We start from the raw sequence: 25,505 nt of genomic DNA on the forward strand, positions 1-25,505 counted from the left end.
CTTGAAGTGGTTGTTTAAAACGACATGAAAATTTATTTCGAGACACCGGGGAACCCCTGGAATTATATAGTGTGAATCGAAAAAAGTGTGTAATCAACAAATCAATTAATATCAACTATTAACTATTGATTTTCTAAAATCTAATTTTTTATTGTAAACTGAATATAAATTATTAAAAAAAAACATAAGATATAAAATTCCATGGCATAATCTTTTAATATAAATTTTAATAGTATAAATCGCTCTATTACTGAGTTTAGTGAACTTTTTAGAGGGAAATTTGTACGATATTTCCACATTGACTTGATAAAATGTAAAAGTGATAAAGAAGATAAACATGTACACATTTGTATGAAAATACAAGTATGATCAGATGAAGGTTGCATAGTGCGAGAAACGACGTATCGCTTGGCAGAGTAATATCAAAGCAACGATAATGTCATCTAGTAACGTGCGAGGTGATCTGGACGATAATGCGGTTAATCTCGCGATGATTAGCAACTAAATGTTAATGAGTTTCTGCGATCGTCGGCAAGTCAAAGAAGCGGAAGCGATCGCATAGTCAGGTAATTCCTGTTCCTCTCTCGCTCGGTAGCTTTTTTCTCTCGTCAATCGATATACAGACATCATCTGTCAAACGACGCTCATTCTTAGGAGACAGAGAGTTGCTTTCATGATTGCGTCAAAGAAACTCGATAAAAGTTCATTGGATAGCGTCGGGCTGAGGGATAACGAGGATTTATTGTAGATCAGATTGAACCATACATACGTCACGATCGCGAGAAAGCTGAAGAGTTCATTATAAGCGGTGAAAATCTTTAGTGATTTCTTTGTGATTTACTTACCGTCTCTTGGGATGAGAAAGCTGGGGAAACATGATCTGTCATATATAAAAAATTGATTTTTATTCATTATTTTTTGATTCTCTTATTCTCTTTATAATAATATCTCTGTTTAATATTCTTATTTAATATACAAATAATACAAACATGTAAAAAATGATGTGAATAATGCAGATCAATCGTATAGTATTTTCTATGCACGAGAATAAATTTGTTATTGTATACTTTGTTGATTCTGAAAATTGGCAAATTAATATTATTTTAATTTTTTAATTGCCTTATTATTACCTTAATTTATTTTTAATAATTTCATATTTTTAATAAAGTTAATACAAAGATGATCTAAATGCTGATAAAAATTAATTTTTAATGAGATGGAGTATCGTAGCTAAAAGTTTATTATGCAAAGAATACGTAATTTTTAAATTATTAGAGGAAAAGTGTGTGTGTATATATATATATATATATTCTTTTAAAAAACTTTTTGCAATATTTACGCCTATGCGAAAAGTCGCGCACGTGTCACACACTGACGGCCATTTAACGACGCACGTGCTCGCTGGTCATGTGCAAATCAAGTCATCCCTGACAACCATCATCCATACCTATAAATGCAGCCGAAGTATGCATTATATTTATAAGCAATTTTTATTTAATTATTTTACTATATATATGTTTGTAGCACACTAATTTAACATTGTCTTGAAATATTAGAGACTATTAATCGGTCTAGATTGTGTCAAATATTAATTTAACATCAAAGCAGTATCATGGCATTTCTGCCGAATTCTTACTCACTATTTCTACTCGATCGTGGATTTAACTGACATAATCGACATTCGGATCGTGCGAGATCGATAAATCTTTATCGCCGCTCGATTGCTCGTTCGCTTCCCATGAAGGGAAGGAATCTTCCATCGTATAATCGCGGCATTCTCGGGTGGCGCGAGTAAACGGGCAGATTCGTAGGTTGAGGTCTCCCCTTACAATATGCTGCGTCTGATCGAATCCCATAAGTCACGGAACTCGAATACTGTGTTTAAGAAGCGAGTCCATTCTCTCGTCCATTATCCCCGTATGTATATGTCTGTAGCAAGGCCCCAAAATATTTTTTCAAGACTCTCAACTTTGAAGGGAACATCAAGCCGAGACACGCAAATCACAATACATAGAAATTATTCTGGTCGATGCAAAATCGATTTATAAAATTTTTGTTACTTTTTGAAATTTCGATTATGGCATGTATAAATTATTTCAACATAAAAAATAAATTATAACATAGCTAAATTCTTTCAAAATATTTTTCTCTAAAGTAAGAAATAATTCAAGAATGTAAAATAATATTTTAAAAAAATGCTTCTTCTATTTATTAAATGCAAAATAAGAATTATATAAAATTATTTTTTAAATTAAAAAATACTACAACTGAAAAAATACTAATTACATTGATTGTTAACAAGAAATGAAATTTTAAAAATTAAAAATAAATAATTAGAAGATAAAATAGGTTTTATGTACTTAAGATATTAATTTATCTTCTTCAGTCTTCTTTAAAGTCGAAAAATATTTTATTATATAAGCATATTTATTAATTCTTTCATAACTGCTAACAAATATATTATTACTAACTTTTCATAAATAAAAACAGACAGTTTTTTCAATTTTTAGTTTTCTGTTTGTTGCAAAACAATTTATGATGCAATATTCCTTTACAAATATATTACTTGTTGTTACAAATATATTGCTTATTGACAAGAAGTTAATACTGTTGAGATGATACAAATATGATTTAGAATAAATTTGCATGGTGGATTAACGACATTCCGTGCATGAATAGATTCACTGATATTGATTTTTGTAAAAAATAGAAAACAAACGATAGTAGGCAATGCAGTTGATATATCGATCATAAATATTGAAATGAACGATAGCGGTTATTTTAATTGAGGGGCGGGTTTTATTCAGTCATGTTCCACATTAAGTTAATGCTGATATGTTATGCGACATCTTTGAACGACTACTAAGATTGAAACAAAAGAATGATTTTAATGAGATAAATTATTTCATAGTTTAATTAATGAAGAGAGAGAGAGAGAGAGAAAGAAAGAAAGCTTAATTTTATTTTAATTGCAACTGCATCTTCAATTTTTTATGTTTTTTTATTTATTATTTATTTTAATTATTTTTACACACATCATACACATATATAGAAAATTAAAGGTATTATATTCCATTGTATAACTTTGGAGAAATTTGTTTTTATTTTCTTAAAATTCATTTATTTCTAATCTATTTTTAAATATAATCATTGTTTCCTTGGTTTAGGAGATCTGAAGAGACGACATTCTTGGAGCAGCGAGATAGACTATCAATCAGAAGAAGCTGTAACTACCTCGGGAGAAAATTCCATTGCCCCAGTTCCCTCGACCGACAGAAGTGACAGAATTTCTTATAAGGTATTGTATGATTTCATTACATAATTATTTTTTACCCTTTCTTCCTCATTATATATATATATAATTCCTCATTATATATATATATTTATTTATTTATTTATTAGATTTAGATACATATATTAGATTTAGATATAGCTTATTTTAGATTTATTCTTTATCGTATGTTTAATTGACTTACAAAAGTTATAATATTTTTTAATATGAATAAACACAGAAATTAGTAAGAAGGTGCATCAAATAAATTAAATTGCGTGCAAAGGGAAAGGTGTTTATTCCGCATATCTATTCCGAATATCTCTTTCCTAAAAAATATAAAAAAGTATAAAACAGGTATATGCATATACATACATCTTAGCTTCCTGCTCCAACTTCGTTCCAAATGGTTAGTCGCGTTCTACAAATGCAGGGATGCGCGATGCGATATCAATAGAGAAATAACACATGAGAGAAATATCGCGACATTACACGGTATTACAAGGTATTACACGTGTCCTACCAATAGTAAATATTACATAATTCAACCGGAAAGATCTGCTGGAGAGAAATGCTGCGAAGCTAGGGCAAATTCATTAGCGCATTTAAGATCCTAAAAAGAAAATAATAATTAAACTATAGCAAATTATAAATTATCAAAATTCTAAAAATTATTAGATAATTATGCTTATTAGTTCTGCGTTTGTATTTTAATTCTAAGTAATAATATAGATTATCTTAAACAAGATTTGTAATGAGATTTGATTGCACTGCTGCTGTATTTCCATTACTAAATCTTGACGGAGAATGTATTTTATTTTTCAGGAGTATGGCCGTTCGATGCAGACGGTGGACCTGGTGGCGGACTGCCCGTTGCAGATCGTGACGGGTAGTTCGAAATCTCCGTCACTCTCGAGAACACCGACGCCTTCATCGACGTCCTCGGTGTTCGTCGTGTCGACGACGAGCATGGGGCAACGACCGAGCGCTCTATTGCGCCCCAAGATTTCATTAACTTGGGTCCTACGTGGTCAACAACAATCTGAATCCAATAACTATCCGATCATTAACGGCAATGGAGGTGAAATTATCTTTTTTCCATCATCCAGTTCTTCTTTTTTAAAAATATCATACACAAATGAAATTATACTTGAAAATGCATTTTGCAATAATAAATTATCAGGTGCTGAAATTATTTTAGTAATAATACGTATATTATGTATATTATAATGAAAACTTATTATAATGAAAATTTACATTATTTTTATTAAAGTTTATTAAAACTGTTTAATACAGGAATAAGTTGTAATATTATGTTAATGAAATTATTTAATATTTTTGTTTAAAAGGTGCAAACAATGATCGAGATGCTTTTTCACGGGGTAGTAAGAGATCTTCGAGAAGAAGCGTTAAAAGTGTCAAGGAAAAAGATGCTACTGGTAAAGAAAATATTGAAAATAAGGAAAGCATCGAGAAGCGCGAGAAGAAGATTTTACACAAGCTACAGAAGATGGAAAGGATGGAGAAAGTAATTGTTATTATGTCAACTCAAAAAAATAAAAATATAAATCTTTCTTTTAAATAAACTGTTCCATTATACGGTTATTACGTTCGAATTTATAACAATTACATTTTATTTTTTTCATAGACTATCGGCAAAGAGACAATCGGTGAGAAGCGATTGGACAGTTCGCTGGAAAAACACTTTGATAAAGAATTTATCGATCTGAAAGATACGAAGGAGAAAGAGAAAGTAAAAAGAGCCATATCCGAACCTTCTTTAGTATCTCGTGAATTAATGTCGACGCCCAACGGACGAGAGAAACACCGGCATAGACGGACTAAACGCTCGCATAAACCTAGATTACCCAGTAAATTCGGCTATGAGATCGCCGATCTTGACGCGTTTTTAACCAAGGTGTTTTTTATTTCTTATTCAATTTCTATAATATACTGTAATATTAACTATAATATTTTATAATATGCTATTTATCTTATCGTTTATATCTAATATATCTTGAGAGTTTATACCTCTTATGAATATCACAATGATTATAAATATCAGAATATTAATGATTAATAATTAACTTGAGATACAGTCTCATTAAATGATTAAATGATATAAAATTGTTTTCTAAATGAAAGTTTGATATCGGTTTATTTATCAATATGTTCTTAATTTTTATATTAACAATATGAGTTTTTCTATATTATATATGTTAATGAAGAAATAGCATAATAGAAAATTTCTCTTTAATTTCTGCTGTTTTTAAAATAGTTTATATGAGATAAAAAATATATAAATGTAATTGTGATTTTAGGCATCTATAGAGAGACCAGCAAATATCCCAGTCGTTTTATCTTTCCCATCGGTGTTGTATCAAACTCAGGGAGGTATACAGGATGAAATGGCTCTTCCTCTAGGTACAGTTGTAAACGCCGTCTTCAAAAACCAAACCTGGCTATATGTGCAAACGCCTCACGGCCAGGAAGGTTACGTTGGCTACGCTGCCTGTTTGCCTTTGGGAATTTTACCACAATCTACACGAGGACCATGCTGGGAAGATTCCACAGATGTGTTTCCTCGGCCATTAGGTAATAAATATTTTCCTTGTAGTTCCTCTAAAAATAAAGAAATCTTATATAATATATTGAGACTAAAGATTTAGAACAATTAAAATGAAAGTATATAATAAAAAATCGCGTTTATAGCAATTCTGATTTTCTGTCTTCTTCAGGAAACATGACAGATACGGAAAAACTGCGTGATACCAGATCCGAATGTGGAGCAAGTCGTGGACGCAGTAGTAGAATGAGACGAGGATCGAGAGACGCAGTATCTGCATGCGGCGAACGCAGTGTTGATCGGTTGTATCTAAGAGCGGCGGCAAACGCGCGTATCAAAGGTTCGCGACACACGCTCTTGGTGATCAGAAGTGATTACGAGGCGCGTGCTGCAAACGCTCTGACAGTCTCCAAAGGTGACGTGGTTGCTCTGTTAAGCGACCATACGAACGATTGGTTCTGGGTTCGCTCGAGGGATGGCAAAGAGGGATTTATTCCCGCAGTCATCGCCGGTCACGGTTTTCTTTGATCTTTCTCGATCAAAGGAAATTATTTGGCATTCACATCAACGTCATTCGTTATTTTTTATAATTTTATATTTTTTATTATATGCCTTTATTTAAACAAAAGAAAAAAAGGTAATATAGAGTGCAATTACAAGAACAAACACGTGTATCTATCTTCGCATTTTATCGCGAAAATTGCGCAAATATGGTTTGTATATTTGTACAAAAGAAGAATCGTATAAAAAATGTACACTTTATTAATATATTTATTTAAAAGATTGCAAATCTGGCACTAATTATACCTACTACTACATCCATCCGAATTATTTAGAAAACAATCGAAACTTTCTCTCCAGGAAGTTAATTTCCATTTTTTAGCAAAAATGCAATTCACATTTATATATTTTTTTATTAAAAGTATAAAATACACATAAAGATAGCTTTAATTCATTCTAATAATTATGCAAACTTGAGCGTCATCTCGCGATAATTGAAATTTGTACTGATATCAATGCAATTTGAGGAGCCAGCAACACTGAGCATCTTGTGTGGTGTTTCTTGATGCACCACACTATAGACGGTGAGACTCGAAGTAGGAACTTTAGCAAGAATTTCGCCTTGATATGTCATGTGATGAACGTGATCAGTTGCACCACCGGCGATCACGCGTTCCTCGTAAATTTCTGCTACATGAATTCCTTGATCAGCCAAATCAAAAACTGTCGCTACTTCCATCGTGCGCATATGCCATAACGACAGACTAGGTCCACCACCACATAACTAGAATTAACATGGATTATCAGTCTAATTTAAAAAATTTATTTAGATAAGATTTAGACAATTCTATTCATTTATTTTGTTTCATATGTATAATTTTTCTTTCTTCTTTAATTTCGATGAACATATCCTATTGTTACCTACCAACCAATCTTCTGTAAAATCAACAGCGCCAATCCATTTTCCATATCGTGGTCGAGCAACTTTATCTATTAAATGTGGTGTTAGTATGTTAGTGTTTTCTCTCTTACGCAAATCCCATAATCTCACAGAACCATCTTCACTGCAGGAGGCAAGCTGATTATCCCTGAAATTTATAGAAACTTTTTTACACTATTTAGTGTAACTTTTATGTATGTATTTGTAATAAACAGATGATAATTACATTATGGCAAGACAATGAATGTAATCGGTATGGCCCTGCATACTTCTCAGAATCTTTCTATCCTCTAAGTTTATAACATAAATATTATTATCACCACAGCCAACATATAATAAATTATCCACTTTTGAATGTACCATATAATTTATATCTGGCTTATCATAACTGTCTCTGAAAGAAATATGTATTTTTTTACATCTGATTCTATATAATAAAATTCTTTCAATTATAATTCTAATTCTTAATATGGTATGTATGAATATAATATGGTATTTTATTTTTATTATATTCTTTTACTCTTGCTTACTTATTAGCAGGAATTTGTATGTTCCAAGAAACTTTACTCTTAGGAGCTTTATTTGATGTAATCACTTTCCAGTCCCAACCCGCTATTTCACCACGTGTTCCTGTCACAAGAAAATTCTCCACAGAGAGCATACATGCAACTTCTTGTTCAGGGTGCGCAGCAAAGCGATAATTAGGTCCTTGTAACTCATTCTCTTCTACCTTATTGGGCCCTAAGACCTTCAACAGACTATTTCAAAACACAACAATTATAAATTAATCTAAAAATTAGGTACGTTCTAATTTTATAAACTCAACCGTAGTATATACATCTCAACTGATTCTTGACAGAAAGGTGTGATTATTTTAATAATACATACTGCAGTTTTATATATATATATATATATATATATATATATATATATATATACTGCAAAAACAAAAATGTTTATTTAAATATTTCCTTACTCAAATACTGATACATCTCCATAAATATTGCCAGCTAATAGATAATTTCCATCGGGTGAGAATGTCTGTGACAATACGGTGTTGTAAAGCAATTTCTTGTCGGATGGTTCGATCATTTTCTTCACTATATTCGTCACACGCACAGTTGATCGTTTTTCCTTTCGATCATTTAAACTTCTCCAATTTAAAAATCTTTTCCCATAAATCTTTTGATCTAATAAACAACAATAAACAATCACAAAATTAAATTGTCACACAGCTTTGATATTTACTATCGAAGTATCTTTTAGGTTAGAAAACTACAATTTTGAGCCTCGCCTTTCTAGGCTAACCCTCCGGAGATGTTAACAATTCTTTAATGTAATAATTAAAGCTTGTTTAAAAGATGATACAAATAATTACAGAAAAAAGAACTTTATATTACACACGCAAATGCATCGAAATGCAAATGTACGAATTGAAAACTACACAGCAATATCAACTTTTACACACTTTAACTTGATCCCACATGTCACACGATGTAAACGTAAATACGATTACGAGGCAAGATAGAAAAGTAATTACTGCAAGAGATCTGGTGCAATCGATAAACACCACTTTACGATAACCTTCGCACTTCGCATAATTCGCGCCGCGATCATGTGACCGCCTGTGTTCCTCTCTGCTCTTTATTCTCTTTTAACTTAACGGACCGTTCCAGTCCGATCCGTGTGTCCGAGGTGGCACCGGTCCAGTTGAATTTTATCGAGGTTACCTTGTGCAGACTCCAATTTCGGGAAGAGAAATATTCGCGAAGGATCATTCTTCAAATGGCACATACCACGAGACTGGTCGTAAGAACCGGTAATTTCTTGAAAAGCGTTTGCAATCCCATCTCGATGGCCGCAAGATCTTCTAGGTGAGATTTAGATATTCGTTCATTTGAAACGAATGACCTTTCGACCTTTATCAATTACCCAGCTGTTGTACTTTGCTCTTGAGAGCTATCACTACCGTTATCTTGCAATCTTGATTATTAATGATCTTAATTCTTTTAATTAATAATACAGGCCTGTAAAATATACAGCTGTGAAGCAAAGAAAAGGACATTAAAAGTTAACACAAATGATGCAAATAATTAATTGAATTGAATTTAGAATTGAATTAAATGTAAAGAATTAGATAGATCTTAATTTAATTTTTAATCAGACTAATTCAATTCTTCAACAAGCTAATAAATTTATAATGAAATTTCTCTGCTGCTATAAACTGAGACAATAGGAATAATATACTCACTTTTCTCTTTTATCTGTTGGTTTCTAATGTCTTTTATATAATTTTATGATTTTGTGTTTATTTTATTTGTCTAAATTAATGAAATTCTCATTAATTTATTTATTAATATATAATGCAATTAGTAATTAAATATTTAATTGTTGTAATATTGATTGTTTTTATTTAGACTTTGTAGTTTTTATATTTTTAATCTGAAAAAGATAAACATATATTAGTTTTATTTTAACATAAGAATAGTATAAAAGAACACAAAAAATAAGCTTTTCTTTTAATTAGTAAATTTTCTTTTATGCATACAAATTTTTATAATTTGTTATGAAATTTTTATTATAATTTATGAATTTCCTTTAAATACATAATTGCATTAGCAATTTGCTCTCGAATGATAAATATTTTATCTTTTGATATGAAATCAAAGATAACTGTAGTTTATCAATATATATTGCAGTTCATGTGGTGGTCTCATGTTAAAATGATTGACAAAGATAACTGTAGTTTATCAATATATATTGCAGTTCATGGTGGTCCCATGTTAAAATGGGACCACCAGATGCCATTCTGGGAGTTACCGAGGCTTATAAGAGAGATCAGAATCCAAAAAAGATCAATCTAGGTGCTGGTGCTTATAGAGACGATAATGGCAAACCATACGTTCTTCCCAGTGTTCGTAAGGTTAGTTATACATGAGATATTTGTAGAAGAGAAAAGAATTGGTACAAACAGTAATAGAAATGATGATAATAATAGAAAAGATTATTATATATAATGAATATAATAAAAATACAAAGAGATTAATTATAAAATAGAATAAGAAAAATATATTTTTAATTGCGATTTTTATTTGCGATAGGCAGAAGAGAAGATACGAATTAAAGAAATGGATAAGGAATATTCTACAATTGCTGGTAATCTTGAGTTCTGCCAACATAGTATTAATCTGGCTCTCGGAGATGGAAACGAAGTTGTCGCAAATAAATTGGTGAATATTATGATGGAAATAATATATAGAACGTTTTCTTAATTAGAATATTTCTTTTTAGAATGCAACAATCCAAGGAATTTCTGGTACCGGTTCTCTGTTTGTTGGAGCACAATTTCTGTCACATCATTTCCCTGGCAATAAGACTATTTATCTACCGACTCCTACATGGGGAAATCATATTCCTCTATTTAAACTTGCTGGGCTTACGATCAAGTCTTATCGCTATTATGACCCAAAAACTTGTGGTTTAGATTTTGAAGGAATAATGGAAGATATATCTGTTAGTATGAAACTTCTAATAAAAGAGAAATATTGATGCATGCATTATAAGAAAATTAAAGGACAAATTAATCACAAGAATTTTGTGTTATTTAAAATTACAATAACTAATCCTTGTATTAATACAAGAGTATGTTTTTTAAATATTAATATGATTTTGAACTAATATAAATATTGATTATGATTATCACTTAGGAATTTAAAAACTATTATTCATTAAAATTGTCACTTCATTAACATTATTAATTATTTTTAAGGAATTAATATCTTATCATACTAATCATGTTATTTGTGGATAGTGTATTCCTGAGAAAACAATTGTCCTTCTACACGCATGTGCACACAATCCTACTGGTGTTGATCCCAAACCGGAACAATGGGAAAAATTATCTGCTCTGATTAAGAAGAAAAAATTATTCCCATTTTTTGACATGGCATATCAAGGTTTTGCCTCAGGTACTTTATGTACTAATTATAATAATATATTAATATTTTTTATTTTATATTTATATATCAAGAAAATCTTAAAGTATTTTAATGTATAATATAATACTTTCTAAACTACATTAATTTTTTTGTAGGAGATTTTACAAAAGATGCTTATGCAGTTAGATTATTTATCAAAAATGGTCACCAAATTGCGCTAGCTCAATCTTTTGCAAAGAATATGGGTCTTTATGGTGTGTATAAGTAGAAACATGTATGTGTGTGTGTGTGTGTGTGTGTGTGTGTGTGTGTTTTTGTGTATAAGAATAAATTGTGATTTATTTATAAATATACTAATTTCTTTTTTGTCAGGTGAACGAATTGGAGCATTCACTTTAGTAACATCTAGTGAAGAGGAAGCTGAACGGAGTCTGTCACAATTAAAAATCCTCATTAGACCAATGTATTCCAATCCACCGATTTATGGAGCCCGTATAGCTAACGAGATACTCGGCGATCCTGAACTACGAAAAGAATGGTTACGCGAAGTAAAGGGTATGGCTGATCGCATCATTTCGGTTCGCACAAAACTGCGCGAAAATCTAAAAAAAAACGGTAGCATCCGTGATTGGTCTCATATCACCGATCAAATTGGAATGTTTTGTTATACTGGCTTGAAACCTGACGAGGTAATTCCTTTACTCCATATGGATATCTAAATATATTTGAATAGTAATTAATTTTTTAATACAAAATTAAAAATTATAATCATTACGATTAATTATTGATTTTTTTAAAATTATTGTTGATTTTGTTTGATAGGTGGAAAAGCTCACAAAGGATTATAGCATTTACTTGACCAAAGATGGTCGCATCTCTATGGCTGGTGTAACTTCGAAAAATGTAGAATACCTAGCACATGCGATGCATGAAGTTACAAAATAACTTCTGTCAAAATTGATTAAACACGTTATCATTCACCTGAAGCCGCCTTGCCAATGTCCAATGATAATACACAGCGTCTTATTACATTATACAAATGTAATGTACAATACTATTATACAAATGTTATGATTGAAAATAGTGTTTAATTAACATCGTCGAAAAATACATGAAAAAACTACAAGGCATGGATATGAATATTTTCAAAAGCTTCTTAATATCCATAATTTATTAAATATCAAGTCTCTTCATTTGATTTTTATATATTATTCTATCTGTAGTGCAAAGTTATATACAAATAATTGGTTGTACATATATTATTTATATAATATGATATATATCATGTGATCAAAGATAAAAATTTAATAAGAATAATTTTTAATTTTAATATTTTAATATTGGTTATAAATATACATATTTCTAAAAATATTTCTCTTGAAAAGAGAAATATTTTTTATATTATCTATGCTGTATAAAGATGAAATAATGTTTTGTATAATTTGTATTAATATGAATGAATAATGCGAGTTGCAAATATTCGAATGTTGAATATTCATTGCAGCTGTATATACTAAGTATCAGTAAAGCGCTTTATAATACAATTTATATTTAATGTTTAATCAATACAGTCATTTTCTATGTTAAAATTTCCTCGCACAATTCCTAATCCTATTTGAATAGCATAAAATAAAAATATTCTTTTATTCTAACGCAAAAATAAATATATGATCAAAAAATAAAACTTGGTTTGAAAACAAACAATTGACTTGGAACAGAGAAAATATTTAAAATAGAACTTGACTGTATTTTATTATATATCCTCGCTATTTATAAGAATTCGAAGAGTTTTTAAGATACAAAGCTTCTTGTAAAATATATATATTTTAGAGAATATAATATATATAAAAAATATATTCTCTCTTATTTTTCATCCTGTGATTTAAATCTATGATTTATTAAAAAAAAATTGTAATTTCTAATAATTTTCAATTTTATATATTTTTTTACAGTTATATGTATTTTTTTTAACTTAATCGATTTATTGCATTATTATTGCATGTAAATCTCTTTTTTTATGCAAAAATTGATTTACTGATATGAGGAAAATTTCATTAAAAAATAAAAAATTGCATGTTACATTGGTATGTGTATATGCATCGCCAGCGTCATCTGCTATACGTGTGTGTGTGTATATATACGTGTAACTATCGTGACATTTCTCCGTTAAGAGTTTATGTTGTCGTTATAGAAAAACAAAATTCCATAAAAAAGATAAATTGTTAAGAGAATCAACAAACCGCGAATATGGTAAGGGTCTAGAAATGTGTAGCGGTTAAGAAAGCAAATAGCGAAAGTCTTTCTGAAATCTGTTTCTCAAGAGGAAAGTAGTCGAGGTTAATGATACAGAGCAAGATGACTTTTCAGTTTCAGTTCGGATTCAACATGTTCCCGGAGATTCCGCGGCCCTTCAACACACAGTACAAATGCTTCTCGGTGTCAATGTTACCGGGAACCTATCGTCAGGATGTCGAACGCGGTGGCAAGAGTCAGTATCAATTGGTAGCTAGGTAAGATTAAGAAGAATGCTTTACATTAGTCCGTTTGTTTTTCAGTAATCATGCCACCATCCGCTCTAGAACAGCTCACCAGACTCAACATTATTTACCCTATGTTGTTCAAACTAACTAATAAAAAAACAAACAGAATTACTCACTGTGGTGTATTGGAATTTATTGCTGATGAAGGCAAAGTCTACTTACCTTATTGGGTAAATAAAGAATTAGTACAGAATATGTATTTGATATTAAAAGCATATAAAATAAGTAAAAATTATTATCTCTTGTAGATGATGCATAATCTCTTGCTAGAAGAAGGTGAATTGCTTAATGTAGAGAGTGTATCACTACCAGTTGCAACATTTTCACGTTTCCAGCCACAGTCAGAAGACTTCCTGGATATCACAAATCCAAAGGCTGTATTAGAGAATGGTTTGCGTAGTTTTGCTTGTCTAACTACAGGTGACGTGATTGCAATCAAATATAATCAGAAGATTTATGAAATGTGCGTACTGGAAACCAGACCTGGTACTGCAGTCAGTATCATCGAGTGCGACATGAACGTGGAGTTTGCACCACCAGTAGGCTATAAAGAACCAGTAAGAGAGATGAAAAAGGAAGAGGATGAAATAGAACATCTGGCCGATTTGATGCCAGCGCCAAGTGGCTTTGTACCTTTCCAAGGCGAAGGTGTTCGGTTGGATGGTAAAAAACGCAAAGATACACCGAAGCAGGAAACTGTAGCCGCCAAGTCGACCTATGTTCGGGGAATACCCGATTATGATTATCAGATAGGCACGCTTAGATTCCTACGAAATATGAAACCAGCGAATAATAAAGAGGTAAAAAAATCAAATTAGAGTTCTATAAAATTGTACATAGAATTCTGTCCAAATTTTACGAAATGCAAATCTAACATAGATTCAATTTACATTATGCATAATCATATCGTTATTAATATCAATTGTAGACGAAAGATCCAGATGAGTTCAAGGCATTCACTGGCGAAGGATTTACTCTTCTGAGAAGATCCAGAAAATGATAAAATAACGAGTAATTTATTCTATTATTTTTAATTTATAGATAAATATCTACGAGAATGCTTGCGCGGAATGAATGTTGTATTGTGGAATGATTCTTTTTGTTTTATAAAGATATAAGTAAATGATAGAGTCAATCTCTTGATTCAATTATTGATGTTATCTAAACATCTTACTAACTTAATAAGATACATGCGTCCTTATTTTTCTATCGCATATTTCTTGTGAACAGAAAAAAATGTTGTATCTTTCACGTCATGTCTTTCAATACAAATAAAAGAATTAAAGAATTAACAATATATCAATTGCTATTCTACAGTTCTAGAATTTTATAAAACTGGAAATTTATAAAAAAAAATTACTAGCTTAATCAAGTAAATTATATTAATAAATATTATGTAATTATCAACTTTCTTCAAGTTGATATTTATAATTGATCAACTATTTGAGAAAACTTGCTTAATATAATAATATATTGATATCATTTTATTTACAACAAATATATGATTTAATAATTACTTAAATGCTAGTTAATTAATCCAAGAGTATATCCGGTATTCGAATATTGATGTATCGAATATTGATGTATATAATTGCATTCTTATTGAATGGTGGATAGTCCATAAGGAGATATTTGATAATAAGGACATATTTGAGAGATTCTATTAGCTCTAACTCTTTTTGTATTCAATTCTTTCTACCTTAACTTCGTCTCCGACTAGCTGATACACATATGTAACCACTGTTGAACTTTGAATATCCATTAATACAAATGATGGTATAACTGACCTAAAAAAAAAAATTATTGACTCTTTTAGAATCTCGTTTAAATGTTAAATTATTATACATTTTCTTAAGAAGCTTATCTTTTCTCAAAGAAAAAATATTACGACATTTTTAAAAATAGCCTTACGTATCCAAAGGGTTGTAAGCTCCAGTAGCTGAACCAGGATTGATGTAAAATTTATTTTCATGCTCGTAAGCTTCAAATTTATGTGTGTGGCCGGATATAAGAATGTCGACATCTAATTGCCTCTGTATCAAAGCTAAAGATTCTGGATCACCCCATGGTACTACTTGATGCCCATGGGAAAGCCCTATTCTAAATTGGCCCACAGTAACTACCTTTTGTTCTGGATAATTTAAATTCTGCAAATAAATAAAATTGTTTAATTTATATATTTAAATAACATTTTAAATAATTAAACATTCTTATAATTCAACATGGCTAATCAACAATCCTTTCTTTTATCTCATCCTTAATTTTACTTGATTTAATAATTAAATTTTATTTTAATTACACTTTAATATTCCATAAATGTTTTTATATAATTATATTAAATTATAAAGATATGATGCATAAGTACCTCGTCAAAATCTCCTCTGACTACATGTACATCGCTGGCTAATGTCTTGAGATAATCGTAAGATTCTTTTGTGCAAAGATTACCAGTGCACAAGATGTGCTGTATTCTTCCTGGTACCAATAACTTCTTGAATTTACTCGGGAGACTGCTACATCTATGCGGAATATGCAAATCTCCTAGGACTAACACAAGCTGTAAAAAAGTATATTTCTGTAAATACCTTTAACAAAACAAAGATTTTTAAATATAAAATTATATATTAAATAATTGTTTATAAATACATATATAATTATGATAAAAATTTTTGTTACACTCTAAATCTAATGTTATAAAAATTATGAAGCAATACATGTAAAATTACATCTAAACTGAAAATGCCAATGAGGTTAGATTACTAACAAAACAATCAGTTTCCGATTTTTAATATATTTAAAGATTATCTTTGCATTTCTTACCATGATTTTTGTAATTAAATCCTTAATTTAATATATATTGCAATACTTGCGATAGTGACAAATACTATAATACGATGCACAGAAGGCAGAAATGTCAAACATTACACCGGAAGTGTACGTGACAATCAGTGACGTAGCGGAAGATTATTAAAATGATTATTGAAATATATCGTATCTCAAATATCGTAATACTTGAATACTCATTTTGCGCTATTTCTACTTGAAACTTTAATTTAATAACTAAATTTATTTTGTATTTTATATTTGTAGACAATTTAATTCCTTGAGTGTTATATTATTACATTAATTATTAAGTATACATATATATATATATATATATATATATATATATTTATACACATTAATACATTTTTTTTATTAATAATAACTATAAATTTATAAATTTCTTGACAAAGAGATATCGATTTATTCGTAATGTAAAATTTTGTTCGCAGTTGCGGATCTTTAATGTTTCTTTCATCTATGACTTAACCTTACACAATCGAAATTATTATTATTGCGTTTATGGCCGCGCGTAAAAGTTCGAAAGTTCAAGCAATTGTTATTAAGAAAGACTTAATTAAATCGAGAATCACTTTATATTATTCGAAATATCAGTCGCGTATAAGATAAAAAATACGTTGACATGAAATGCATCATACCCGGCGGAAATGTCAAAAGTATGTTTTCTTAATTTAGGTTACATAAATAAATTACGGAATTACAATTTTGCGGTGCATACAAAAATTGTCAATTTAACCCATGTTTTCTAATTTTATTTATTACACTTACTTGTTTTATTCCATATATGTTATTTATAGTGAAAAAGTATATGTCAGACATTATTACATACTTACAAAAAACTAGATAATTTTTTTTTAACTTTAACGTGTATCAGAAAAAATTTTCTGTATCAATTGTTAATTAATGTTTCTTACAGTCTTGGCAAGGGCAATACATATGCTGGCGAGAATTGGAGATGAAATGTATGTAATTCCACAACAAGAGGCTATTTCTTTTCGCACAGTCAACATGGCAAAATCGGCATATTCTGACTTCATATTTCACAAAAATTTCTTCTCTTATTATGCTCTCGGAGATCTCTTGGAAGAAGAAGCACAGAGGTGTAAAATTTCAATGAGGGTAATATCTATTTTAGTTAGATTTATTTATATGATTTTCAATCTACAATTTGCAGAGTGCAATGACAATCTTCAAATCTGCACATACATTAGACAAGCAAGTGGAGACTTGTCATATTCTTTTAGAGGTAAATGCTAGCAATCTTGTGTTTATCTTGAAATACAAAAATGGTATCAACAAGGCCTATTTGTCACCTATTTTGGATTCTGACAAGTTGCAAGTATACTAAATCGTTCTTTTTATTACATATGATCCTTGGATGCAATTTAATAGCCATTTTATATGTTAAGAAAGATTAATTATATTAATTATAACATCTCTAAATATTCTAAATATAAATGTCAGCAAATTTTAGAGATAAATGTAATTTGTCAATGTTATAAAAAAACATGTATTCAAGGATCAACTTTTTATTTGAACTATCAATTGTATTGGATAATGAAACTATTACGCAGGCATCATACAGTACAACTGGTATGCCTAATCAACTGACATCACGGGCTCGAATATTAATGGATGCTCTGCAAAATTTTCCACAAAATCAGATTGAAATAACGCTTGAAGTAACGCCACACAAGCTGCTACTTAGGAATTATATAGATGATGCATCAGGTAAATCAAATGTGTCAGTCATAGTATACATCTTAGTATATTAGGAATAAATATAAATAAAATGTTAATAAAATACATAATGTAATAATTAATATATTATTGCTAAACACTACAGTCATCCATTACAGTCATGGTAAATACTACACGCACCCAGCTGGCACTTGGAATCGGGGAATTTGATCGCTATACAATTGGCAATGAAACAAGCATCACATTCTGCTTAAAAGAATTCAGAGCTTCACTCATTTTCAGCGAAAGCGTGGGTATTCCAATCACTGCAAATTTTGAAACAGCAGGAAGGTATTATACATTGAATTCTCAAGCATTTTTATTTAGCATTAAGTAAATATTGTAATATATAGATGATTAAAATACCAATATATATTTTTATATACTGATAATATAAGATTTTGATTTGTTTATATTTCTGTAAATTAATTGTTCATTTCTTATGTGTAATATTTTTCAGACCAATATTGCTTACCCTGAAGAGTCAAGCTTTCGAAACAAATTTATTATTATCAACTTTGATCTTAGATTGTGATAGCCAGTCAGATACATCTGTCGTTAGGAATATACAATCTGTTCGAAAAAAAAACACTTCTTCGAGGAGTACGTCCAGAGGCACTAACAAATCTTCGAGTCGAATAAAGAAATCTGACAAATCTAAAGTCAATGATACGTCGAAAAGAGTAACAAAAGAGAAAAATCAAGTAGACAAAATATTCAACCAAAATAAGAATGCTGCGAATGTTGTTTCAGCGAAAGAAAATAATTCTGTAAACGACGTTCGAGAAAAAAGTTTGCATATATCAGAACAGAATCATCGTTCTGTTATGTTCAATCCTACCAGCACATCTTCAACGACTGGCAGTAAAATTTCAGAGAATAAGCGGAAATTGATAAATTCAGTATTCTCCAATATTACAAAAAGGAAATCAACTAGTGAGGAAGAGAACGACAACAATGAAGTAGAAGTTGTAAGAGATTGCATAGCCCTGGATGAGAGTGTACCGCGATCACCGTCACGGCAAGTGACCAAGAGAGCAAGATTAGTATTCCAGAAATGTTTTCAGGATACTTTTGACCCACGAATGTTACCTGGTCATAATACTATCTTAGTAGAGGATTCCGATGAGAATAATAGTGATTAAATATTATGTCATGAGATTTCTAATGAACGTTTCTAATGTCACAAGGGAAATAGAATCAAATTGTTTAATAGTCAAATACTGTTTAATGTCATGACAAATTTTTAGGAAAATTAAGACAATTTTTAATTTAAATTATTTATCAGTTTGAATAATATGTTTCTTTTCTTATTTGAATCAGTGAATTTTTTTTTTTTTTTCATAGAAAACTATTGATTCTGAATATTTATTTTTTAAGTAAAATTGGATTAAAATTGGATTACATTATTTTAGTAATTAAATAATTCAAATTGTGTTATATTTGTCCTATTTCTCGAATACATTTTTTATCTTTCAGTTGAGATCTCATAAAAATCTAAATAGTCTATACTAAACACTGTTAAATACTGTATCATATTGCAGCATAGAGCAATTTATGTTAAGGCCAGTATTCATAGTCAGTTCTTATATTTATCGTCTTAAGATAACATTCCAACCAATAGGATAGTATGAGCTATATGAGCTTATTTAAGACGATCTTAAATATAAAAACTGATTATGAATACTGGCCTAAATTAGAATTGTGTTCGTGACGTAAATTTCGAATCACTGTACATAAGACACATTCTGTTTTTAAGAATGTCACTGTAAATAAAAAAACTTTCTTTAAGAAATCTGGGAAAGACAAAGAATAATTGCCTTGTTTTATTTTTCGTGTAACTGTAAGAAGAAAAAATGTGATACAACTTTAATATCTCCTAATTAATACAAAAAATCCAAACTTATTTAATAAAAAAAAAAAATTCTTTCCGATATGTCAAAGTGGCACGTGCTTACCTAGCCTGATCTGAGACCTCAGTCAATTTCTCATGTCAGGCTATATCGAATGTATTTTTCCTTTCTCGCAACAACGACAATCACGTGGGAGAGTAGCAGCAGAGTATAACATGAACGGTATAAGTCGGGTAACATTTAATTTAACTGCTCTAACCAGTGTAGGTTTGGGAGGTTGGTATCTAGGCAAGTTCTCCGAACAGAGGCGATATTCGAAAGACAATGAAACAGACGGGCTGTCAGCGTCACAAATCCGGAATATGCCGGGTTTACCTCTGTTTGGTACGGTTTCGGCGGCTACTCCTCTAGTACCTGCCGAAAACAATCACAACATGGGCTCCAAAGTGTCCTCGACCGCTATGAGGGTGTCGCAGGTGGGTGAAAGTTAAGGGTCAAATCAAGGGTGATTACTAACCTCCAGATTGATTCAGTGGGAACAAATAGAAGAAATAATTTCACAATAATTCTATTGTTGGCACCATATTGTGTTGGCGGCAGATTATGAAATTTGGTTTTCCCGGGTTGGATCATGTCAGGTCGTACGAGGATTTCGTATTGTCTTACGATAGGCGAAACAGAGTCGCACATTGGGTGTTTGAGCACTTGACCAAGGAGAGACTGCAGTACAATACTGAAGTAAACCGTTCCAAGTGCGAGTTTAAGCCCGATCAGAGCATACATCCTTTTTTCAGGTGAGGAAATGCAAAATTTACATAATAATTGTTAAACTATTTGTAAGAAACTTAAAAGAATAATTTACTACTTTAATTTATACTGAACTAAATTAATCTGCCGAAGTTAATCTTAATTTTGATAATGCCGACAGATCAGAGAACACAGACTATAAGGGGAGTGGCTATGATCGTGGTCATCTGGCTGCAGCTGGAAATCATAAAATGGAGCAAAAGCACATGGAGCAAACCTTTTTTCTCTCCAATATGGCACCACAAATCGGAAAGGGCTTCAACAGAGATTCCTGGAACAGATTAGAAAAACATGTTCGAAAATTGACTAATATCTACAAGGATGTTTACGTGTGCACAGGGCCATTATATCTTCCCAAGTGCGTTTACTAGCTAATAGCTTTAAATTTGGTTTTCTTTATTATTATATTTCATCTATTATTATTAATTAACTTTTTAATATTTGATTTTTCTATTATTATTACATAACTGTTGTTATCATGTGTTGCCCCTTTTCTTCATATATTATTTTGAAATCAGTATTATAATAAATTTTATACTTTTATTACTTTTTTATTTATAGAAAAGAAGCAGATGGAAAGAAATATGTTCGTTATGAAGTAATAGGTGCGAATCATGTAGCGGTACCTACACATTTTTATAAAGTTATTGTTGGTGAAACTAATGACGGCAAGTTTGAAATGGAAGCTTTTGTGATGCCGAATGCACCAATTGACGATAATGCACCGCTTACTAATTTTCAGGTAATGTTTCTTTTTTTAAAAAATTATAAAATATGAAATAAATATTAAAAAAGCTGTAACAAATATAGGATATTTATAGGATTTGTTACTAGCTTTTTTAAGATGTATTTCATTCTCTTGTGTACGTATAAATTTAAATTCAAGTATATCGCAGCATAAACATAGTTAAATTATCGAATAAATTATAGAATAGCTTATAATTATTAAAATTATTAGAATCTGCCTAAAAAATAAACGATATGTTAAATTTATTAAATATATTAATATATATTACAAAAAATAAATTGTATTATAAGATTTTCATCTTTTAATAGGTGCCACCAGAGAGTATTGAACGCGCTGCTGGACTTTTATTCTTCGACAAAATAACGCGTAATAAGTTAAACAAAATTAATGGCAAGAGCACAAGCTGGATTTAACGATTGCTCAATTTACTCCAATTTTTATTTCTAGCTGATTGAAGAGTTTTAATTCTAAATATTTGAATTGAATTTTTAGCTTATTATACTTATATTTTTAAAAAATTTTATCAATTAGAACTTGTTTACTCTATATATTATTTTATAACTTCTGTATTTTTATGAAGTAATAAAGACACATATTTATTGATACGTTAGTCAATTCGTACGTTTATATATATTTATTCATTTTGTACATTTAGTCGTCCGTTTGGATTTGCTATACCTACTTATAACGCGCTGTATCCTTACACCTCAATTCATCATGGTCGTATCGAATAAAACGCTCGCGGTCAAATCTTACTTATTCTCTCAGTTCTAGATTATTTTCTGCGAAATAAAAACGTGCATGAATCATTTTGCACGGAATTGTTTCGAAAAGTAAAAGAGAGATAATTATTAATTTGCCTAAACTATACATTTGGACTTTTCCTACATGTTTCGATATAAATCGAAACATTCAATGCAAAGTAACAAAAGAAATTAATTAAAAAAATGGAATTAATACAATCTATGTTCACTTCTTTGAACACATGTATATATACATAGAATATATATGTATACATATATATATATATATTCGATATATATGTCTCTATTTTTTTTTATTTCTCTTATATTTCAGACGCTGGAAACTCAGTCTTGAACACAAATGCTATATAAATGAAGAATCAAACGCTTATAAAATTGCGAGATGATTTTTACAGAGTAAAATCTTATAAGATATCGTCTCATCGCTACTTTGGTCGTGGTAGTATAAGTACGTATCGATTAATACGTTCGTTATTGTTAAATATCTAATAGTCATATAAAATCCTAAACATGATAAAATCGTTAATAATATTTTCGGCTTATAAGCTATATCTATGTACAAAATTAACAGACGCGACGATAATGTGAGTTTTCCCGAGCAGATCAGATTTTTTTCTTCTCTTATTCTCGTCGGAAATGCTCGACAGCATCGACATTTTTTTACAGTAAATTGGAATACGTGTTACTACTTGACGATATTTAAGACTTAATGTAAATAATCCCACATAAAAATAGACAAATTAAAAGAATTTTATCATAACTAAATTAACAAAAGTTTTAATTAACTTTTGTACTTAAAAAGCGAGATAATCATTTAAAATCGAGCTAGATAATAAATTTAACAAATAAATTTACAAATAAAAAATAAATATTACTAAAAGTAAGATATAACCAAACGTTAATGGAGTTAATGAAATCTAAAAAAAAAAATCAAATAGATTGAATAAAGAAAAATTATAATTAAATTAAATTTGAGGGAAAATTGACAAATTAAAAAATTAAATTAGATGAATGCAAAATGTAATAAAAAATAAATCTTAATTGTAAATTAAGAATTTGAATTTATAGAACAATTTTTTTATGCAAAATTCCTTTAATTCATCCATTCTTTTGCAAGCGTAAAAACATTATGCATTATTCTCGAGATCGTATGTGTTTGAGTCATACATCTTTTTGAAATATCGTCTCGATTTTCTTTTATCTATTTCTTCTTTCTTTATCGCTTTTGCATGCATCACGGCTTATAAATAATATCTTTTTAAGTAAGATATAGATTAGGCACTAAAATGGACGGGTCTGTTTGCTCGGATTCTTCTCCTTCGAGTATTGCTTAACGCCTTAAGGACACTTCTGAGAGCATTAAGTACACTTCATCATAATCTACACGATCTATTTTACGCATATTATTTATAGAGTGTCTTAGAGAGAGAAAAAAAAGAAATAAATCATTCTTTTTTCATTATTATTCGATGAGAACCTTTTCCTTTTAATCCTTTAAAAAAATCTTACATTTTAAACTTCATTTGATTTTTTCCTTGCTTTTTTGTGCCTTTTGATTCTTAGAATTCTTAGATTTGGAATCTCGAATTTTTTAAATTCTTAATTTTTAGAGCTCGTCAAATTTGTAAAAATCTTAGATTTCCATATCCTTGAATTCTTGAATCTCGGAACATTATTATTGGTCCCTTGGAGTCAATTATATAAAAAAATTGCAATTTTTGTTTCTAGAATACAAATTTTTAGGAAATATATTCGTGCATGCAATAAAATATATTCGTTAAAATATATTCTCTGAGACATTCTATACATTACTTAAAAAACTCGAAACAAATGTTGATAAGTCCAACGTGTTCAAATTTCCTAATTCACTTGATTGATAATTATTTTTCCTTGGCAAGCATGCCGTCGAAAAATGTGTTGATACGAAAACTTTTATTATTAAATTTATTATTAATCTTAGAATCGTTGTCTACACGATTCTTTTCATTCAACTAACGAATTAAAAGGATTTCACAGAAATTTTCTAATTGATTTGCAAAGGATATAAGAAATGTAATCTTACAGTAAATTCCTTCTAATTCGTCTATTCTTTTTGTAACGATAAAACAGCGAGGACTAGAAGACGCGATGAATAACTGTTTCACACGTCATCGACTTAGCTGTTCATCGAGCGATCTGAGTGTTTTCAGTTGCAAAACGTTGCAATGTTGCAAGTGAATCACATTTTCGGAAGACTAGGCTACGCAAATAACTCTCGATATATGGAATATTTACATTTACAAAGGATTAAATCTATATCTAAATAGAATTTTAGAAACAACGATATTTCTAATTAAATAAACCAATTATACAAATTGACTTCGGCGTCCCATCGTAGATCCTCTATCTCTCTCTTTTTTTTTTTTTTTTTTTATCAATTTAGCTTCAAAAAAAGAAACTACTCTATTTTATTCTTATTACTCTCTCTGCTTTTACATGAAATCTATATTTTCAAAAAGCAACTTCCATATATCGAAATTCACTCGCATTACCTAATTATATACTTCCGATCGTCATTCGATTAGATCAATCTTTCCTCCGGCGGAGGCTTCATTACATTATCCATCTCTACTCTTGGATTGCTGAACTCTTGAGCACTCGGGCTGTACGTGCCACGTGTTGCACGCTTTTTTCTAGCCATCATGAAGAGCGCTATAAGGGATACGATGGCAATCAGGAGAAGGCAGCCCACAATTGGGCCAACGATCACCGCTATATCGAGGGCTTGACTACCTAAGCGATAATTATTTTCCGGCTGAAAACAATTATTTATTATTGATTTATCCAGAAATAAATAAATTTATAGAATTGTAGAATTGTAGAAAATTACTCTCAATAATTTTATTTTCAATATTTGCGTAACTATATTTCCTGTAGAATTATGACAATACATTATAAATATTTTGTGCATTTCTTATTGAGCCACGACTGGTAGACAAATTATACAACTTCAC

The 25,505-nt window shown here is 30.0% G+C and overlaps 8 protein-coding genes across 14 annotated transcripts in view; 5 read left to right on the plus strand and 3 right to left on the minus strand.

Moving 5' to 3' along the window:
- LOC105432698 (uncharacterized) overlaps positions 1-6,621 on the plus strand; it is a 25,110-nt gene extending 18,489 nt beyond the window's left edge. Inside the window, exons 1-7 of one of the 2 annotated variants that reach the window (XM_089083395.1) lie at positions 1,380-1,917; positions 3,168-3,298; positions 4,097-4,352; positions 4,621-4,799; positions 4,920-5,189; positions 5,593-5,866; positions 6,010-6,621. In XM_089083395.1, the coding sequence (XP_088939521.1) occupies positions 1,833-1,917; positions 3,168-3,298; positions 4,097-4,352; positions 4,621-4,799; positions 4,920-5,189; positions 5,593-5,866; positions 6,010-6,365 (1,551 nt within the window). In that variant the 5' untranslated portion in view covers positions 1,380-1,832 and the 3' untranslated portion in view covers positions 6,366-6,621. Of the gene's footprint in view, positions 1-1,379; positions 1,918-3,167; positions 3,299-4,096; positions 4,353-4,620; positions 4,800-4,919; positions 5,190-5,592; positions 5,867-6,009 lie in introns of those variants that run through there. The other variant, XM_025219749.2, reaches the window with a different exon arrangement.
- A 110-nt stretch (positions 6,622-6,731) lies between these two features.
- Positions 6,732-8,955, minus strand: thoc6 (THO complex subunit 6). 2 transcript variants are annotated; one of them, XM_011647621.3, is made up of 6 exons: positions 8,819-8,955; positions 8,255-8,468; positions 7,809-8,036; positions 7,505-7,672; positions 7,264-7,426; positions 6,732-7,122 (listed from the first exon to the last, which is right to left on the minus strand). In XM_011647621.3, the coding sequence occupies exons 2-6, from the start codon at positions 8,368-8,370 to the stop codon at positions 6,802-6,804; spliced, it is 996 nt and encodes a 331-aa protein (XP_011645923.2). In that variant the 5' UTR covers positions 8,371-8,468; positions 8,819-8,955; the 3' UTR covers positions 6,732-6,801. The 2 variants fall into 2 exon arrangements, with proteins under 2 accessions (XP_011645923.2, XP_011645922.2); XM_011647620.2 differs by having other exon boundaries at positions 8,747-8,889.
- A 54-nt stretch (positions 8,956-9,009) lies between these two features.
- Got2 (glutamate oxaloacetate transaminase 2) lies at positions 9,010-13,070 on the plus strand. 2 transcript variants are annotated; one of them, XM_089083397.1, is made up of 8 exons: positions 9,010-9,152; positions 9,978-10,201; positions 10,380-10,508; positions 10,570-10,791; positions 11,090-11,246; positions 11,372-11,470; positions 11,589-11,905; positions 12,039-13,070. In XM_089083397.1, exons 2-8 carry the CDS (start codon positions 10,067-10,069, stop codon positions 12,159-12,161), a joined length of 1,182 nt encoding a protein of 393 aa, XP_088939523.1. In that variant the 5' UTR covers positions 9,010-9,152; positions 9,978-10,066; the 3' UTR covers positions 12,162-13,070. The 2 variants fall into 2 exon arrangements, with proteins under 2 accessions (XP_088939523.1, XP_011645924.2); XM_011647622.3 differs by having other exon boundaries at positions 9,015-9,152; positions 10,045-10,201.
- A 239-nt stretch (positions 13,071-13,309) lies between these two features.
- Ufd1-like (ubiquitin fusion-degradation 1-like) lies at positions 13,310-15,051 on the plus strand. 2 transcript variants are annotated; one of them, XM_011647619.3, is made up of 5 exons: positions 13,310-13,466; positions 13,584-13,704; positions 13,772-13,926; positions 14,005-14,556; positions 14,685-15,051. In XM_011647619.3, the coding sequence occupies exons 1-5, from the start codon at positions 13,464-13,466 to the stop codon at positions 14,754-14,756; spliced, it is 903 nt and encodes a 300-aa protein (XP_011645921.1). In that variant the 5' UTR covers positions 13,310-13,463; the 3' UTR covers positions 14,757-15,051. The 2 variants fall into 2 exon arrangements, with proteins under 2 accessions (XP_011645921.1, XP_011645920.2); XM_011647618.2 differs by lacking the exon at positions 13,310-13,466 and having other exon boundaries at positions 13,572-13,704.
- A 158-nt stretch (positions 15,052-15,209) lies between these two features.
- Positions 15,210-16,730, minus strand: Vps29 (vacuolar protein sorting 29). Its single transcript, XM_011647617.3, has 4 exons — positions 16,577-16,730; positions 16,122-16,313; positions 15,668-15,903; positions 15,210-15,543 (listed from the first exon to the last, which is right to left on the minus strand). The coding sequence occupies exons 1-4, from the start codon at positions 16,577-16,579 to the stop codon at positions 15,426-15,428; spliced, it is 549 nt and encodes a 182-aa protein (XP_011645919.1). The 5' UTR covers positions 16,580-16,730; the 3' UTR covers positions 15,210-15,425.
- A 320-nt stretch (positions 16,731-17,050) lies between these two features.
- Rad9 (cell cycle checkpoint control protein Rad9) lies at positions 17,051-20,156 on the plus strand. Its single transcript, XM_011647616.2, has 6 exons — positions 17,051-17,256; positions 17,517-17,719; positions 17,775-17,939; positions 18,175-18,331; positions 18,460-18,631; positions 18,801-20,156. Exons 1-6 carry the CDS (start codon positions 17,223-17,225, stop codon positions 19,483-19,485), a joined length of 1,416 nt encoding a protein of 471 aa, XP_011645918.2. The 5' UTR covers positions 17,051-17,222; the 3' UTR covers positions 19,486-20,156.
- A 33-nt stretch (positions 20,157-20,189) lies between these two features.
- On the plus strand, positions 20,190-22,363 carry EndoG (endonuclease G, mitochondrial). The gene is made up of 5 exons (XM_011647615.3): positions 20,190-20,669; positions 20,794-20,987; positions 21,122-21,358; positions 21,562-21,742; positions 22,057-22,363. Exons 1-5 carry the CDS (start codon positions 20,331-20,333, stop codon positions 22,159-22,161), a joined length of 1,056 nt encoding a protein of 351 aa, XP_011645917.3. The 5' UTR covers positions 20,190-20,330; the 3' UTR covers positions 22,162-22,363.
- Positions 22,364-22,367: 4 nt separating this feature from the next.
- Positions 22,368-25,505, minus strand: part of crb (cell polarity complex component crumbs) — a 29,281-nt gene continuing 26,143 nt past the window's right edge. For all 3 annotated transcript variants that reach the window (XM_089083388.1, XM_011647612.2, XM_011647613.2), the window contains one exon: positions 22,368-25,306. In XM_089083388.1, coding sequence (XP_088939514.1) covers positions 25,073-25,306 — 234 coding nt within the window. In that variant the 3' untranslated portion in view covers positions 22,368-25,072. The remainder of the gene's footprint in view (positions 25,307-25,505) is intronic.

Source organism: Pogonomyrmex barbatus, unplaced genomic scaffold (assembly GCF_055798465.1).
Source record: "Pogonomyrmex barbatus isolate J1 unplaced genomic scaffold, ASM5579846v1 scaffold7, whole genome shotgun sequence".
Taxonomy (NCBI): Eukaryota; Metazoa; Arthropoda; class Insecta; order Hymenoptera; family Formicidae; genus Pogonomyrmex; species Pogonomyrmex barbatus.

Excerpts from the sequence above, each read along its gene's own strand:
- thoc6 (XM_011647621.3), bottom strand. The coding sequence starts at position 8,370 with ATGATCGAACCATCCGACAAGAAATTGCTTTACAACACCGTATTGTCA. Across the intron at positions 8,037-8,254 it reads GGAGATGTATCAGTATTTGA|TCTGTTGAAGGTCTTAGGGC; the intron begins GTAAGGAAATAT and ends GTTTTGAAATAG. Across the intron at positions 7,673-7,808 it reads ATACAAATTCCTGCTAATAA|AGACAGTTATGATAAGCCAG; the intron begins GTAAGCAAGAGT and ends TATTTCTTTCAG.
- Got2 (XM_011647622.3), top strand. The coding sequence starts at position 9,064 with ATGGCACATACCACGAGACTGGTCGTAAGAACCGGTAATTTCTTGAAA. Across the intron at positions 10,509-10,569 it reads AAGTTGTCGCAAATAAATTG|AATGCAACAATCCAAGGAAT; the intron begins GTGAATATTATG and ends ATTTCTTTTTAG. Across the intron at positions 10,792-11,089 it reads GAATAATGGAAGATATATCT|TGTATTCCTGAGAAAACAAT; the intron begins GTTAGTATGAAA and ends ATTTGTGGATAG.
- Ufd1-like (XM_011647618.2), top strand. The coding sequence starts at position 13,572 with ATGACTTTTCAGTTTCAGTTCGGATTCAACATGTTCCCGGAGATTCCG. Across the intron at positions 13,705-13,771 it reads TGTCGAACGCGGTGGCAAGA|TAATCATGCCACCATCCGCT; the intron begins GTCAGTATCAAT and ends TTTGTTTTTCAG. Across the intron at positions 13,927-14,004 it reads AAGTCTACTTACCTTATTGG|ATGATGCATAATCTCTTGCT; the intron begins GTAAATAAAGAA and ends TATCTCTTGTAG.
- Vps29 (XM_011647617.3), bottom strand. Across the intron at positions 15,904-16,121 it reads TCAGAGGAGATTTTGACGAG|AATTTAAATTATCCAGAACA; the intron begins GTACTTATGCAT and ends ATTTATTTGCAG. Across the intron at positions 15,544-15,667 it reads GCTTACAACCCTTTGGATAC|GTCAGTTATACCATCATTTG; the intron begins GTAAGGCTATTT and ends TTTTTTTTTTAG.
- Rad9 (XM_011647616.2), top strand. The coding sequence starts at position 17,223 with ATGAAATGCATCATACCCGGCGGAAATGTCAAAA. Across the intron at positions 18,332-18,459 it reads TTATATAGATGATGCATCAG|TCATGGTAAATACTACACGC; the intron begins GTAAATCAAATG and ends CATCCATTACAG. Across the intron at positions 18,632-18,800 it reads AATTTTGAAACAGCAGGAAG|ACCAATATTGCTTACCCTGA; the intron begins GTATTATACATT and ends AATATTTTTCAG.
- EndoG (XM_011647615.3), top strand. The coding sequence starts at position 20,331 with ATGTCAGGCTATATCGAATGTATTTTTCCTTTCTCGCAACAACGACAA. Across the intron at positions 20,670-20,793 it reads CCGCTATGAGGGTGTCGCAG|ATTATGAAATTTGGTTTTCC; the intron begins GTGGGTGAAAGT and ends TGTTGGCGGCAG. Across the intron at positions 21,743-22,056 it reads CACCGCTTACTAATTTTCAG|GTGCCACCAGAGAGTATTGA; the intron begins GTAATGTTTCTT and ends ATCTTTTAATAG.